Genomic DNA, 16,646 nt, shown 5'->3' on the forward strand with positions numbered 1-16,646 from the left:
AGGAAAAAATTAAACACATTAATCACCCCAGCTCTCCATAGAGGATTGACCTGACGGTAGCAGAAGAGAAGTCCCTCCCTGCCCTCAGCCGCAGACGGCATTGGCACACAGCAGCGGCTGCAGCATCAGTTATAGAAAGTCGCCCTCAAACTGTGCCCCTTATAAAGTGCCCCCAGTAGTGGTCCCTCTTATGCAGTGCCCCCAGTGGTTCCCCTAATAGTGCCCATCTATGCAGTGCCCCCAGTAGTGTTCCCCCTTATGCAGTGCCTCTGATAGTGCCCCCAGTAGTGGTCCCTCTTATGCAGGCCCCCAGTACTGTTCCCTCCTATGCAGTTCCCCTTATACAGTGCCCCAGTAGTGCCCTTTATACAGTGCCCCCAGTAGTGGTCCCCCTATGCAGTGCCCCTTATAAAGTCCCCATTATACAGTGCCCCCAGTAGTGGTCCCCCTTTTGCAGTGCCCCTGATAATGGCCCCAGTAGTGGTCCCTCTTATGCAGGCCCCCAGTATTGTTCCCTCCTATGCAGTGCCCCTTATACATTGCCCCCAGTAGTGCCCTTTATACAGTGCCCCCAGTAGTGGTCCCCCCTATGCAGTGGTCCCTCGTATGTAGGTCCCCAGTAGTGCCCCTTATACAGTGCCCCCCATAGTGCCCCTTATACAGTCCCCATTATACAGTGCCCCCAGTAGTGGTCCCCCCTATGCAGTGCCCCCCAGTAGGGCCCTTTATACAGTGCCCCCAGTAGTGGTCCCTCTTATGTAGGTCCCCAGTAGTGCCCCTTATACAGTGCCCCCAGTAGTGGTCCCCCCTATGCAGTGCCCCTTATAAAGTGCCCCCAGTAGCGGTCCCCCCTATGCAGTGCCCCCAGCCAGTAGTGCCCCTTACATATATAACACACAACAAACATACACACACAAATCACTTACCTGAATCCCCATTCCTGCCGCGGCCGATGCTGTCCGCTCCTCCGTCCTCCCGCTCTGTACAATGGGAGAGACGTCATGACGTCTCTCCCATCACCCATTGCGGGAGCCGGAAGGCAGAACTCATGAGTCTGTCTGACTCTCATTGGCTGCTGAAACACACACGCCGCCTCCGGGTAGTACGATTGTATTACCCAGCGCCGGCGACGGTGTGTATGTTACTGTGTAGTGTGGACCGCACTCACTGCGGTCTGCCCTACACTTACTTTACCGACGTCGCCCAGGTCACGAGCCCCGTCCAACCTGCCCTGGTTACGCCACTGGCTGCGACACGCCCCCATAATGGTCAAGACACGTCTGCATTTAATCGTCACTCCCCGTTGCCTCCCCCAAATGGTCCTGCGTCTAAATTCACACAGCAAGCAATATTGCAGGACTATGGTGGCACATACGCAGTGTGGCTGTGACACATGCACAGTAGTCAAAACATAGCCCACTTGTGAAAATCCCGAAGTTACATAAACATTGAATTTGACGGCCGATAAGAACCACTTGGCCCATCTAGTCTGCCCGTTTTCCTTTATCTTTTTGGCAATTTACACTGTAGTTGCTCCTTAGGTCTCTCTTAAGGATATTCTAATGCTTATTCCAAGTGTGTTTAAATTGTTCCACCGTCTTAGCTTCAACCACCACTGATGAGAAGTTGCGTCATATGTCATTGTATATATGTATATTGTAGGTGTAGGTGTGTGTGTATGTGTGCATGACTGTATGTATTTATGTGTGCATGTGCGTGACTGTGTGTATGTATGTATGTGTATAACTGTGCGACTGTACGTATGTACACTTAAGTGCCAAAAGTCATGAGATAGCAGTATGTAATGGTAATGGTAGGTGGCATCATCGTACTGTGACGTCTTGGAAATGTCCAGACCTGCATCACTTGTAATCTGACATCTCGTGAGTCAATTTGATCACTGTTTAGGCTGCTCATGGCAAGGTGACGTGAATTATCAGAGTTTAACCGGGCAATGATATTGGGTGCCCAACGGATGGGACATTCCATATCTGCAGTTGTGCGGACATTCAACATTCCTCGATCTACGGTGTCACGTATGTACTGGGAATACCTCATGGAAGACATTACCACCCACCGTGGACAGCGCAGTGACCGACCACGGGTGCTTCATGGCAGTGACTAGAAGCATCTAGCCAGAATTGTCCATGGTAACAGACGAGACACTGGCTCAAGTCAGATCCACATTGAATGCTTGAAGTACCAGACGCATATCCAGCAAGTTAGTGCAGTGTTCTTAAGCTTCCATGAGATATGGGAGTAGAAGACCCACCACAGTGCTCGTTAACACTACGACACCGGACACAGCACCTCACCTGGGCTAGTGACATTGCTAATTGGATCCTGGATGACTGGCACCACCATGTGGTGTGGTCCGATGAGTCATGGTTCCAGTTGTTTTGGGCTGATGTTCGGGTGTGGCGCAGATCCCAGTTGTCAACAAGGCACCGTGCAGGCTGGTGCTGGCTCCTTAATTGTTTGGAGTGTGTTCACGTGGCAGGGGTTGGGTCCGCTAGTCCGTCTAAACACGTCATTGACCGATAACCACTTTGTCTCATTGCTTGATGATCATTTGCAGCCCTTCATGGACTTCATGTACCCCCATAACAATGGAATATCCCAGCAGAATAATAAGCCCCAAGTTGTCTAGAATTGTGTCGAGGAGCATTCTGGAGAGCTCAGATGAATGGTGTGGCCACCTCGTTCGCCCAACATGAGCCCAATCAAGCATTTATGGGACATGGTGGAGAGGTCTATTTGCACCCAAGATCCTGCACCTACAAATATCAAGGAGCTGTGGGAAGCTATCCAGACAACATTGGTCAACATCTCTCCATCTCTCCAGAGTTCTTTTATCCACTTGTGGATCGATGCCACATTGAGTTACTGCACTTTGCCCAGCTGGAGGGGGTCCTACACGATACTAGGCATCTATCCAATGACTTGTGGCACTTCAGTGTATGTGTCTGACTGTATGTATGTGACTCTATGTATGTGTGGGCTGCAGTGTCCAGAGGGGAAGAAAGGTAGGGAGGGAACGCTTTCACCTGCCATGCACATGAGGCATGGAGCAGCCCAGCAGCTGGGGAAGCAATGCACACGCATCCTGTGTGACATGAAATGGGGGCGTGATGTGTGGAAATGTTCCCTTTTCATATATAGTGCTGAAGGCTTACACGCCAGAACCCAATCCCCATCCCAAATTTATTTCTTTAGGATCCCCCAGTCTTAAGTGCCCCGGGCTCCCTATAGGTGTAATCCAGCTATGAAAACATATAATATAGCAGAGGTCAGAAATGCGAGCTGGTACAGGAAGCAGGCAGAAAGAATGGTCAAGACATAAAGCTGATGTCAAAACATTATATAGCAGAAAGGAAATTAACTAACACTAGCAATAACCTAGCATCAATTGCTAGGCTTGCCCATGCCTTATAGCATCAGGCTGGGATCCAAGGACATAAGATTTTTCTGCCAACTTGCACATGCACTGGACCGATTCCTCTTCCTCTCACCTTTGGCTGGTTTTACTGATGATCCAATTTGTTTAGCCAACTTCTCATAATGGCATATCAACACAGACATAAGTATGTTGTACAGTACAGTCTCTCCATGGATTAGACATCCTGACTTGTTGTGTGAATGAGCGCACAGCCATTTCTATTGGACATAAGTGAATTTTGCACCAGCTATTAGCTGGTAGATATGATATCTTGTCCTAGATATGTGTACCCATATTAGTGGAGAAGCACATTTCTAGGTCCACTTTATTCAATATGAGACAAAGCTAAAGTATATATGTAATTAAGGCAGTCTGATGTTCCCTTGCCATCCTGATTAAGTTAGCATGTAAATGAGGCTAAGCCAAACAGTATTTTATCAGAAAAGCAGGAAAATGTATTTGACTAAAAAGGGTGGTACTTAATTGTTAGGAAATTGAAGTTACAATTATTCACAATGTGCCTCTTCCGATATTTTAATTCCCTCTGTAAACCTAGATGCCCTACTGGTTTATGGTGGCATCTTCCAAAGGTAGTCCTATACGTTAGTATGTGTAGGGTAGACCATCTACATTGCTGCAAATAAGGTCCAGAGTGACAATGTAGCTAGAGAGATACACTTAGGAGTATATTTACTAAAGTGTGGGTTTATAGAAGTAGAGGTATTGCCCATAGCAACCAATCAGATTCTAGCTATTTGCACTTTTAATACAACATTGCCTTTGCGAAAAATGAATAATACATACACCTCTTTACTCCTCCTTTTCCTAGATTGCTTTTTTTGTATTTTACTTTGTCATTTTACAGTATCTTTTATTGGCTATATTGCTATTCATCATACAGATGCATTATTTTCATTCAATATATGTGAGCACTTGGAGTAATTCTGGTTTAAACAAAACCAGTTAATATGAAAGAACCATGTGAACATAATATTTGAAATACTTTGTCACCATACAGTACAGCTCCGTAGATAATTGTGAAAAAAAAATGCTCAGGAAGAATAATTGTACTTTAATGGTACATACACACGGTCAGATATGTCAGATGAACGATTTTACCAACGATTTGAACGATTGAACGACTTCAGCCTGTATTAAAATGAATGGAATCCTCCAAATCTGACTGCCAACACATCACATGTCAGATATCGTGATCTGACAAGCAGGAATGCGCATCGTTCATCGTTGCAGGCGCACATGTCAGATTTTCTTTCAGATATGAACGATTTTTAAAATAGTTATCGTTCAGATCTGACAGAAAATCTGACCCTGGGCACCATAACCCTTTTGCTATGAGGGTTTTCACACTCCTGCACTGAGCCCATTTTTCTACTTTTGCGCTTGTCCATCGTAAGTATGTTATACAGTATTCACACAAATTATACCTTGTTTTTTGTTAGGTGGCTTTGCATTTTTAGGAAACGCCAGTAGTCTTTTGCACTATCTAGCATGTCAAAAAAAGTTGTTTTTTTCCTTTAAATTACAATATAGTGAAATAACAGCAAATATGTATTTATTTAAGTATTATTTTTTATTTATACACACAAGAAATAAATACTTCTGTGGTTCTTTCTTTGGCTTTAATCTACCTTTTCAAAGCCAGAAAAAGGAGGATACTTGGGGGCGGAATTCATTTCCTGCAGGTTCTGTCGCCAAGTTTGTTCCTTCAGGTAAAGGGTTCAGAGTTATTCAGTTAGAGCCCCAGGCAGCAGTTAAGAGTTATTTCTTCTTACATTTTCCGGATGTGGAAAATAACTCCCACCCCACCCCAACAGCTCCCACTGCTAGGGAGACTGGACAGACCTAACCCAGTTTAGAGAATCTGAGGTAAGTATGGGAACGAGGGTGGGGGTCAGGGGGTATGTTGTGGGGTGGAGGGGGGGGTAATACTGAGCGGGGGAAGAAAAAGCCACAGACAGAGCTCGGAGCAGCTGATGGAGAAGGGGGCAGGACCAGATAGAGTGGGGGGCTGGATGGAGGCGTGGGAAGGCTGAGGTGGGCCGGGTCTCTAAACTGGTTAATTTTTCTTGTGGAATTTAATATCGCATATTGAAAAATCACCTGTTTTCCCTAATATAGGGACCCTACTATGTTGTCCCAAATCTAGGGACTCATCTATTTCTTATACACTAAAAGTTACTTGAGGTAAACCTTATATTACTTTTCTACATATGCATCTTAGTTGTATGATTTTGCTTTGTGTATCCACAGAATGGGATCAGTAGTCACAAGGAATTCTGAGTGTCATCTGTTTAGCCCACTTTTGGGAAATGGCATAAGTATATATAGCATGTCTTATACATTTTTAAAACCAAATGGAAACTTTGATTGCTATAAGAATATTGAAAAATGTCAGATAATGATTAAGAAGTACAATTTATTAATACCAAATAAATAAACCTGATCTTATTTTTAATTTCCCTTACTTCAGTTCCAGGTTGCATTGGTTTTTCTCTGTTAGCTCTCATTCATTATGTTTTCCTTGCCTCTTTCTCTGTTTTTCTCTGGAATCAGCTACACAATGTAATTTTCTAACAAATGACCTGGCTAGCAGTAACATTTTCTGTATTGGTATAAATTACCTATCACCTAATGTGTCAGAAATGCAATAGTACTCTGGGAGCAGATGCATCTGAATTCCTTGGTTTTGTATACATGTTGTGTTTGCAGAGCACACGTGTGTGTTTTTGTATACATGGTGTGTTTGCAGTGCACACGTGTGTGTGTGTTTTTTTTTTTGTAGTTGTGCAATAAATTATGTATTTCTCCCACAGGGACATGAAAGGGATCATAGTCACTCTAAGTGACAGTGGCCAGTTACAGTGCTCATATTTTGGAACAGACCCTTCTCTCTTTCAAGCTCCTAAAGTGGAATCTAGGGATATAAATTATGAAAAACTTGATGTTGAAATGAGAGAACTCCAGAGAATTATTAAAGAGTCTACAAAAACGCAAGGTACTGTATTTTGTCTTCATTACTTTGAAAAAATTTGAGATAATGTAAACTCTAATTGATAAAACAATATACAGTATAAATAAAACAATAGAGAATATTTCTGAAACTTGGTATAAAAATGTTGCAATCTGAAGCATCCAAACGGATTCTGCCATATTCTATAAAGTCAAAACAAACGTATTGGTGGCAATGTGTTTGAGCTGCCTTTTGCATTTATTTATGCACTAGATTTGATACATTTCTCCCAGTAATATTCATTTGACTCGGCTTACAGAGTTTGTCAAATATTCATTTTCTTCTAATTTTATCTTTGTAAATCAAATCAAAATATGGTAAACTGAGTGCAGGTAAGACTAAATATAGCAAATATCAAACTAGTTTTGTATGTATGTTTATATATCAACTAGTATTTTGGACCCATCATACACCAGGTCGCAAGCTATCGTGCCTGGTATTGCCGTTTTTTTGTCCCCTGTCTCATCTCTTTCTGCCTTATCCTCTCAGTATTCTTGTCCCTTGTCTCTCCCTGTCTCCCAGTCTATCATTTCTGTCCCCCTGACTCCCATTTCATATTTCTGACCCCTGCCTCCCTCTCTCTTCTCTGTCCGCTTGTCAACCTCTATCATTTCTGCCACCCCCCTCCCCCCCCATCTAACTCTCTCTCATCTCTGTCTCTAATGTCATCCTATGGCTGTGTACACACCTATAGATATATCTGTCCAATCTGTCTGGTGGGAAGGAAAATCCGGTCCATTTTCCAGTGTTTTGGAGCATATTTCTATTGTTATTTGCCCCCATACATTACCAGAGTCAGTCAGACTCTCTCATCTCTGTCTTCTATATCCCCCCCCCAGGGAGTTGAGAAACTGTGAGGTGTCTATTTCTCAAACTAGAGACTCTAGTGTACTTGTCTTCTTGCACAGTTGTGCACCGGGGCCTCCCACTTCTCTTTCTACTCTATTTAAAGCCTGTTTGTGCTGTTCTCTAAAGGGAGTAGTACACACCGTTATAGGAAATGTTCAGTTTGTTGCCAATTTCTCACATGGAATAGCCTTCATTTCTAAGAACAAGAATAGACTGTCGAGTTTCACATAAAAGTTCTTTTTTTCTGGCCATTGGAGAGTATAATCGAACCCACAAATGTGATGCTCCAGATACTCAACTAGCTCAAAGGAAGGCCAGTTTTATAGCTCTGTAACGAGCAAACAACCAGTTTTCAGCTCTGCTAACATAATTGCACAAGGGTTTTCAAGGGTTTTCTAATCATCCATTAGTCTTCGAACGTGCACAATGTACCATTAGAACACTGGAGTGATGGTTGCCGGAAATGGGCCTCTATACACCTGTGTAGATATTCCTTTAAAAACCAGACGTTGGCGGCTAGTATAGTAATTTACCACATTAACAATATATAGAGTGTATTTCTGAGTAATTTAATGTCATCTTCATTGAAAAATACAGTGCTTGTCTTTTAAAAAATAAGGACATTTCTAAGTGACCCCAAACTTTTGAACGGTAGTGTGTGTGTGCGCGCATATATATATATATATATATATATATATATATAATATTTGAAGTACTTGATTATGGCAACTTTTTTATAAACTTAAATTTTTTCTTTAACTTAATATTTGTGTAGTAAGGGGTCAATCCTATTGGGTGTGAATTGCGAGGTGCGAGTTTCTATTTTCACTTCGAATTCGCATAGCGAATTCATCTTGCAATCCAGTTAGCAACTCACACTGAATCAGACAGACTGAGTTTGCAACTTTCCACTCGCACGTCTCTTAGGGTGAGAAATGGAAAGGAAAATTTTTATTTGAAAGTTACAATTTGGGGACAGTGTGCTGAACCCCTTGGACACCCCCCTAATGACCAATTAGGCAATTGGAAGTTTCCAATCAGCTTAATTAGTCCAATAATTACATATAATTTTTTTTATGTAAAAAAAATTTCCTCAAATTACCCCAAAATCAACTTTTTCATTAGTTTAGGCACCCCAAATTTAATTACAATTTTTAGTTGAAAAATAATTTGAGGGGATTTTTTGTTTTAACCCCAAAAAGTTACATGTAACTATAAGCGTCCAATTGAATAATTGGTCATTGAAGTGGGAGGGCGGGGTTCCGAGGGGTTCAGCACAGTTTCCCAACATTTTAACCTTAAAATAAATATTTTCCTTTCCATCTCTCACCCTCAGGGAGGTGCGAGTGGAAAGTTGCGAATTCAGTCCAGTCTGACTGATTCAGTGCGAGTTGCTAATTGGATTGCAAAATTAATTCGCTATGCAAATTCGAAGTGAAAATAGCAACTCGCTTCTCGCAATTCTCACCTAATAGGATTGACCCCTTAGATTGTGTAACTATAATTTTGATGAAATCTACATTGTGCAGTGCTTATTAACAGAAAGTCAATTACATAAATATGTGTCATCATATGTATGTTCTGATTCCCAAGCATTAACTATGGCACATTGAATGGATACAAATATTTTTGTTATTAAATCAGCTTTTCATGCAAAGTTTCCTGAGCCAAGTACTTTAAAAGACATCCCCACATAAAATTATACTGACATTTAAATGCCAAACATTACTAAAATACTTCATTAAGTCATTAGATGCTGGTGCTCTTCCCCACTGGTGCTCAGCAGGCCCCTCTCTCTTGAAATGATCATTCTGAGAGTATGTTCTGGCACTTTACGTTATGTGTCTGGTTCATTTTGCGTAACCACGTCTGTTATTTTATTGTAAGTACTTTTAAATTGTTGACAGATAAGAGCCATTGGGCCACCTGCTTTGCCAGTTTTACCTATTTTGCTGTATAGCTCAAAAATACATTTGTGTAATTTAATTTTAAACTTATCCGTAACCTGGGTTATTTTCTACTAACATCTTAGCAATGTTCAATAAGTATCATAGGAATTTCTTAATCAGTATAGGGTAAAACACCCCTTTCATTAATAAGCAATTCAGGTGTATCCAGATGGAGAAAGATTTTTCTAACTGGATAATACTCTTGTAACCTGAATTTTTCCTTTGTTTCACTCATAGTCGTTGAGTGGAGTTGTGATCCACCTTTGCACCGCATACATGGCTAGTTGAAGATTTATTGTTAGGTATGATATTTTATATATTGCTGTGAATCTTCACTTTTAGGAGTATTTTGCCCATCTTTCTTTGTGTACAAGCTCTACAAACAGTCCCAGCCACTTGCAGTATGGCATCATTCATTCTGAAGTTAAGTAGTAAAATATGCAGTAATAAACATTTGTGGATTTCTTCCTATAAACAACCCGAGTATGCAGCCTTGTAGGGGAAACAGAAGCGACTAATAACTATGGGCAAACTAAAGTAAAGGCAATGTGCTGTCAAACATCCCAATTTTTTGACTGCGCTCATATTGACTATTATGGTAGGGTGGACATCGCAAATTTTCCTGCGGACCTTTGTGGGGTGCGAGAAAATCCTGGCATTATTGGCCACAATATGCCATCCAGGAACAGCACATCGTGACTGAGCCACTTAATTGAATTGCCACTTTTTTTTTTTTCAACAGAGGAGCGAAAACATTCTACACAGAGAAATGTATTTTAATTTTAATCGTTTCTAAGATAATTTTGTAAATGCTATGATGAAATCAATTATCAGCCGAAAACTCAAGCACAAGCGAAAACAGGATTTTTATAACTTATATTCATTTATCTGAGTCCATATAAAATAAATGTCAACCGAGTGGCTGCCGAACATACCCTGTTTGGTGGAAGCTTCATGCCTAACTGCACAAGAAGTACCACTGGTGGAGTGAGCCAAAATCTGTTCTGGAATGAGTTGCCCAGGACCAGACTATGCCTGCTAAATTGTGGATCTAATCCATTTGGCTATAGTCTGCTAAAAGACTAAACTACCTTTTTTTGTGCAACATACAAGATGAACAAACTGTCCTCCTTAGGTAGACTGGCAGTTCTACTAAGGTAAATCTTGATAGCTCTATCAACATCCAAAAGTGCAAGCTCCCAAGCCCTTCAATACCGGACTCACAATTTCCTGATTAAGATGGATACTAGATACCTCCTTAGGCTGAAACCATGGACACTGCCCTGTCATCATGAAAATATAGAAGTGGACAGAGCACCTATTTCCTAAATGGTTATAGATGAAGGAAAAGACACTTGTTATGTAAAGAAAACCTATCAAAGCATCATTAAGTGTAGGAAAAACCCTATGGAACCATCATTGCATCCACTAGGGAGGCATGCGGGTCCCTTGACCTAAAACTGAAAGTGTCTACCTTGTTGTTGAGCTTGGAGGCCATCAAATCTATTTCTGGTTGCCACCAACATTCTGCCGAGAGATTGAACACATCTAGATGAAAAGACCTCTTTCCTTAGAAAATTGAGTATAACTTTAGAAATATGCCTCCCAACTCTCCACTCCCAGAGTAAATACTGGTGAAATTGCAGAGACAAACTGTTCTGTCTGTGTTCCAGAGCAATCCTTGTGCCCCCTTGACCTGAGCTCCTGCACATTAATAAGAATGGTGAGATTCAGCCCTGGACCAAACAACCAGTTGCAGTGTGACTGCTCCTATTCCTGAAGACTCAAATCTGTTGTGCCCACCATACAGTTTGAGAGTGCCCTTTTTCAAGTTTTCCATCCTCAACCATCATCTCAGAGAATGCCATGTTGCATGAGACAGCCTGATGGTCTGTGCATCCAACAGGGGATAGGAACAGGACCAATACTTTAAGATGTTGATATAAAATTGCCATCAGGAATAACATTCACTGACAGGGTACCAAAATGGATTTGTGGAAATTTACAATCTAGTTGTGTGACTTCTGCCTGCAATACAACTGGTGAACTGACATTGATCTGAAGTTTCTCTAAGTAAGGGATAAAAGCTATACATTGAGACCCTAACAAAGCTGCAATGACTACCATTGTGTTTATTAAGTCGCTTGGCGCCTTGGCCAAACCGAACGACAGAGTCACAAACTGCCCCTCTCATATAGAAACATGGAGGTAAGCATTTTTAAATTTAAAGAAGCTAAATGTCTCTTACGTCCACACAATTGATTATTGGTCTTAAGGATTCCATCTTGAACCTACTTTATCTACTCAAATCTTCTTGATCAAGGATTTTTGATTCAAATTGGGTCAAAATGTTTTGTCTGGTTTTAGAACCAGAAAAAGATCTGAGAAACGATCCTGGTTTCTCTGATGCAGAGGAACGAGGTAAATTACACCCAATAAAACTTGGGAGGAAATGGCCTGACAAAAAGCCTTTCTCTTTCTCTTGTCCTTTGGGAATTTTCTTGAAAATAATCAGAAGATAGAGGATGTAAATGCTCTCCAAAACACCCTTAACCCATCTGACTGAAGAAAACTCTCTCCATTTTTCCTGAAACAGACGTTGTCTTCCACTCCAGACAAATCTGGCTTGGTGCTTTTTCCGTAATCCCACGGTCTATTTGAGGAACTGGGCCCTTTGTTCCTACTGCAGGAACGCCTTGCTTGAGTGCCCTGGTCTGTCTATTGTTACGTGTCATAATTGCCAAGGCTGATATCTTTGAGTCAACAAAAACTACTTCTATTGCTTCTTCCCCAAGGTATTCAAATACTACTGTAATCTGTTTGGCTAATGCTGAAGTTCTGATGTAGGACAGTTGCCTGAACAACTTCCCCTAGAAGCTCAGACCATTTTTGATGGGCTGAGAAACACAAGCTGCCAGTAAGTTAGGACTGTGCCATACCACAGTTACATAAATGGACTTTAGTATGTTGAGATCAGTAGCATTCTTCAAAGAAGCCCCATTTGAAACCTTAAGAGAGTTTATATAGACCTTCTGAAACGTCTACCTGAGGTGGCTCTGGCAAAATAGGATAGACGATAAGAAAGCTCTTTGGTATCAGAAACCTTTTATCTGGTCTTAAGTATGTTTCACCAACACATTTTGACAACCATGCCAACGAAGAAAAATAACTATTCTTTTTCATTTTCTTCACTGTGAAGATATCCCCTGAAGAAACAGCAAAAGTGGGACTGCTCTCTGTGGCACCATCTGATATCAGTTTTCGCGCACCCTGATCTGGCTAATAGCCTCTCTAAAGATTAAGTATTTCCAACCGCAAGGCCATACGGTTCATAACTCTATCCAAAGATGGAAATTTTGCAGATGCTGAATCTGGAACTGCCAAATCTGTTATTTTATTAATCCTAATCTGTGATGGCTGGGTTAATGAAGGTGGCATAGACTGGGCGAATGAAATCTCTCACTTCTCAGGCAATGGATTAAGCCAAAATTTAGTTCAGGCTGATTCCTCTACTAGTTTAGCTGGAGTAAGCTCAGCTGGTCATGGTTCATGTATAATGATCCGACTGTCCATTAGGTAATTTGCAGTGGAACAAAGACCAGGTGAAAACCAATTTACCTCCTCCAGTTGTTGCCCTGGAATTTCCGAGAGGATCTTTGCTTTAAACAGAGCTGTCTCTCAATCAGCACTCCTAGACAGAACCACTTTACTTTCACTAGGTTCTAGCCCTCATTCTCTCACTAGATTGCAGCTGTAGCCTTAATCACGGGTTCCAGTATGTCGATATTCAAAATGTTGACACCATAATGTCGACACTGACTTAATGTTGACATGTTCATAATATCGACATTGTGAATAATGACTTGATTGAAATGTCGACACATGCACCTAGATTTAGGCTGCAATTAGGGTTATGGTTAGATTTAGGCCAAAATATCAATGTCGACATTCACAATGTCAACACTGATTTTTAGGCCTTAAACTAACCCTAACCATAATTGCCGCCTAACCTTAGGTTAAACTGCAATTAGATTAGCGTCAATTGCCTTTAGATATGACGGTTCTAGACTAATTTGTATACTCATATTTAACTTAATTTAACAGTCTTTTTTTTTTTTAAGTAGATATTTTACCAAAGATTGAAAAAGAAGAGGATTTCACATTGTTGGCCACAGTGTCTCCTGCCCTTGATGCTGTGTCTGTAAGTATTTATCGGAACGGATACCGCGGTATAGAGATCAGTGATAATGAATAATTCTTTTTTTTTTTTTTAAATGGTTACATTCTCCCATAGCTGACATTTCCAGGGACAAGTCCAAGTTTTTAACAGTGGTCCTTGGAAATGTTTGTATATTGATGTGTCCCTGTTTTTTGTTTAATACTGTTTAACAATTGACCTAATTTTGTATAGTATATTTGATGCATCTCTCATCTGTTTTTATTGTATAGACTTTACAAATTTAGGTACTTTTCAATGTCATTTTAGAGATTGTAATGCACCAAGTCTGAATAACCAGCAGATACATTACATATTTAATTGCCCCTACCTAGCAGTATCATCAGTATCATGTTCCTGAGATATTTTCACAAGTATTGGCAACTATGCACTCCCAATAAAATCAGTTGCAGGAATAATATACATACATGTATTATATTAATTTGGTCTGTTTGCATCTTCAGTAAAACAGATTAAATATAAATTGGACTTCATGCACTTTTAATTTTTTTTTGTGACATTACTAACTACTGTATGTATACAGTGCATCTGGAAAGTATTCACAGCGCTTCATTTTTTCCACATTTTGTTATATTACAGCCTTATTCCATAATGGAATAAATTAATTTTTGTCATCAAAATTCTACCCACAATACCCCATAATGACAATGTGTAAAAAGTTTTTTTTTGAGATTTTTGCAAATTTTATTAAAAAAAAGAAATCACATGTACATAAGTATTCACAGTCTTTGCTCAATACTTTGTTGATGCACCTTTGGCAGCAATTACAGCCTCAAGTCTTTTTGAATATGATGCCACAAGCTTGGCGCACCTATCTTTGGGCAGTTTCACCCATTCCTCTTTGAAGCACCTCTCAAGCTCCATCAGGTTGGATGGGAAGCGTCGGTGCACAGCCATTTTCAGATCTCGCCAGAGATGTTGAATCGAATTCAAGTCTGGGCTCTGGCTGGGCCACTCAAGGACATTCACAGAGTTGTCCTGAAGCCACTCCTTTGATATCTTAGCTGTGTGCTTAGGGTCGTTGTCCTGCTGAAAGATGAACCGTCGCCCCAGTCTGAGGTCAAGAGCGCTCTGGAGCAGGTTTTCATCCAGGATATCTCTGTACATTGCTGCATTCATCTTTCCCTCTATCCTGACTAAAAGAGCTCTTTTGGTATCTATATTAATATGTCTGTGGTAGCACCCCCCCCTCTCTTTAATTTAATTATTAGATCAGATATTGTGGGGTTTTCATAAACTTAAAATTTACCTTAGACTTTATAACTCTTGTGCGACCAGGTTACACCTATTTTGTTGTCCTCTATCCTGACTAGTCTCCCAGTTCCTGCCGCTGAAAAACGTCCCCACCGCATGATGCTGCCACCACCGTGCTTCACTGTATGGATGGTGTTGGCCTGATGATGAGCGGTGCCTGGTTTACTCCAAACATAATGCCTGGCATTGACTCCAAAGAGTTCAATCTTTGTCTTATAAGACCAGAGACTTTTGTTTCTCATGGTCTGAGAGTCCTTCAGGTGCATTCCGTCTGGCCACTCTACCATACAGGCCTGATTGGTGGATTGCTGCAGAGATGGTTGTCCTTCTGGAAGGTTCTCCTCTCTCCACAGAGGAGTGCTGTAGCTCTGACAGAGTGACCATCGGGTTCTTGGTCACCTCCCTGACTAGGTCCTTCTCCCACGATCGCTCAGTTTAGATGGCCGGCCAACTCTAGGAAAAGTCCTGGTGGTTCTGAACTTCTTCCATTTACAGATGACGGAGGCCACTGTGCTCAATGGGACCTTCAAAGCAGCAGATATTTTTCTGTACCCTTCCCCAGATTTGTGCTTCGAGACAATCCTGTCTCAGAGGTCTACAGACAATTCCTTGGACTTCATGCTTGGCTTGTGCTCTGACATGCACTGTCAAGTGTGGGGCCTTATATAGACAGGTGTATGCCTTTCAAAATCATGTCCAAACAACTGAATTTACCACAGGTAGACTCCAATTAAGCTGCTGGAACATCTCAAGGGTGATCAGTGGAAACAGGATGCACCTGAGCTCAATACTTATGTACATGTGATTTCTTAGTTTGTTTTTTTTTTATTAAATTTGCAAAAATCTCAAAAAACTTTTTACACATTGTCATTGTGGGGTATTGTGTGTAGAATTTTGAGGACAAAAAATTAATTTATTCCATCTTGGAATAAGTCTGTAACATAATAAAATGTGTTAAAAGTGAAGCGCTGTGAATACTTTCCGAATGCACTGTATATGACATCTGTGCATTTTTGCCATTCTCTAGATGTTATACTTCTCTTAAGGAAAGTTAATCATCATTCTTGGAATATCTTCAATCTTGGAATATTTTATTGGCGCATTTTGTGTTTTACTTCTAAGGGGCATATTCAATTAGGTGCGAAAAGGTCGTTTCTGCAGAAAAGTATCGCCGGTGACGTCATTTCACCAGGCGAAAACTTATCCCTGTATTCAATTCCAAAGGCTTTTCGACGGTGTGGACAATCAATGCATTGGAATAGGCAAAAAAGATTTGCCCATGAAAGCTGTTGAAAAAAAAGTGCAGAATTGGGTTTTGGGCTGCAAACTTGCGGGAACCACCCTGCACCCGTGGGACAGGCCCCCAAAGGTAAACTGTGTCAACAAAAAGTTTAAAAACAACTTTCTACTTCAGGGTCCATAGGGTATCCACAGGATACCTTGGGGTATAGTTGATGACGTCAGGCATCGGGCACCATAGAGTTAAGTTTTCAGTCCTCCCAGGATGCACTAGGGTCCCCCTCCTATACTCTGCCCCCAAGCCAAGGCATCTCAGTTTAGTTTGGTGTCCGGCCGGAGTCGGATGCACCTGTTGGAGTGGGGGCTAAGAAGAGCCCCTGAAGTTTTCTTCAAGCAGCTGTGGCTGCACATCTGGAAGTACAGCATGGACAGTCAGTCCTGACGTCTATGCTGTCTTCCCTACACCCCCGCCGGTACCAGAATGCCGGTACTGATCCGGGGATGCTGGTAGACATCTGGAGTCACAGCTAGCGGTGACCCCAGATGTTTAGGACCATGGCCGGAATCAAGGGGGACAAAGGTAAGCAGCGGGGTCCCCGCTGAAACACATGGTCCAGAGTCCCCAGGCAGGGGGCTCCCTGGGGACTG

General features: G+C 41.5%; 1 protein-coding gene across 3 annotated transcripts in view; it reads left to right on the forward strand.

Annotated features, from left to right (window-relative positions):
- The window catches only part of BBS9 (Bardet-Biedl syndrome 9), a 538,001-nt gene that overhangs the window by 132,087 nt on the left and 389,268 nt on the right, over nt 1-16,646 (forward strand). For all 3 annotated transcript variants that reach the window (XM_088464415.1, XM_088464417.1, XM_088464416.1), the window contains exons 11-12: nt 6,274-6,455; nt 13,393-13,469. In XM_088464415.1, coding sequence (XP_088320541.1) covers nt 6,274-6,455; nt 13,393-13,469 — 259 coding nt within the window. The remainder of the gene's footprint in view (nt 1-6,273; nt 6,456-13,392; nt 13,470-16,646) is intronic.

This window comes from Taudactylus pleione, unplaced genomic scaffold (genome assembly GCF_031769625.1).
Source record: "Taudactylus pleione unplaced genomic scaffold, aTauple2 ptg000054l, whole genome shotgun sequence".
Lineage (NCBI taxonomy): Eukaryota > Metazoa > Chordata > Amphibia > Anura > Myobatrachidae > Taudactylus > Taudactylus pleione.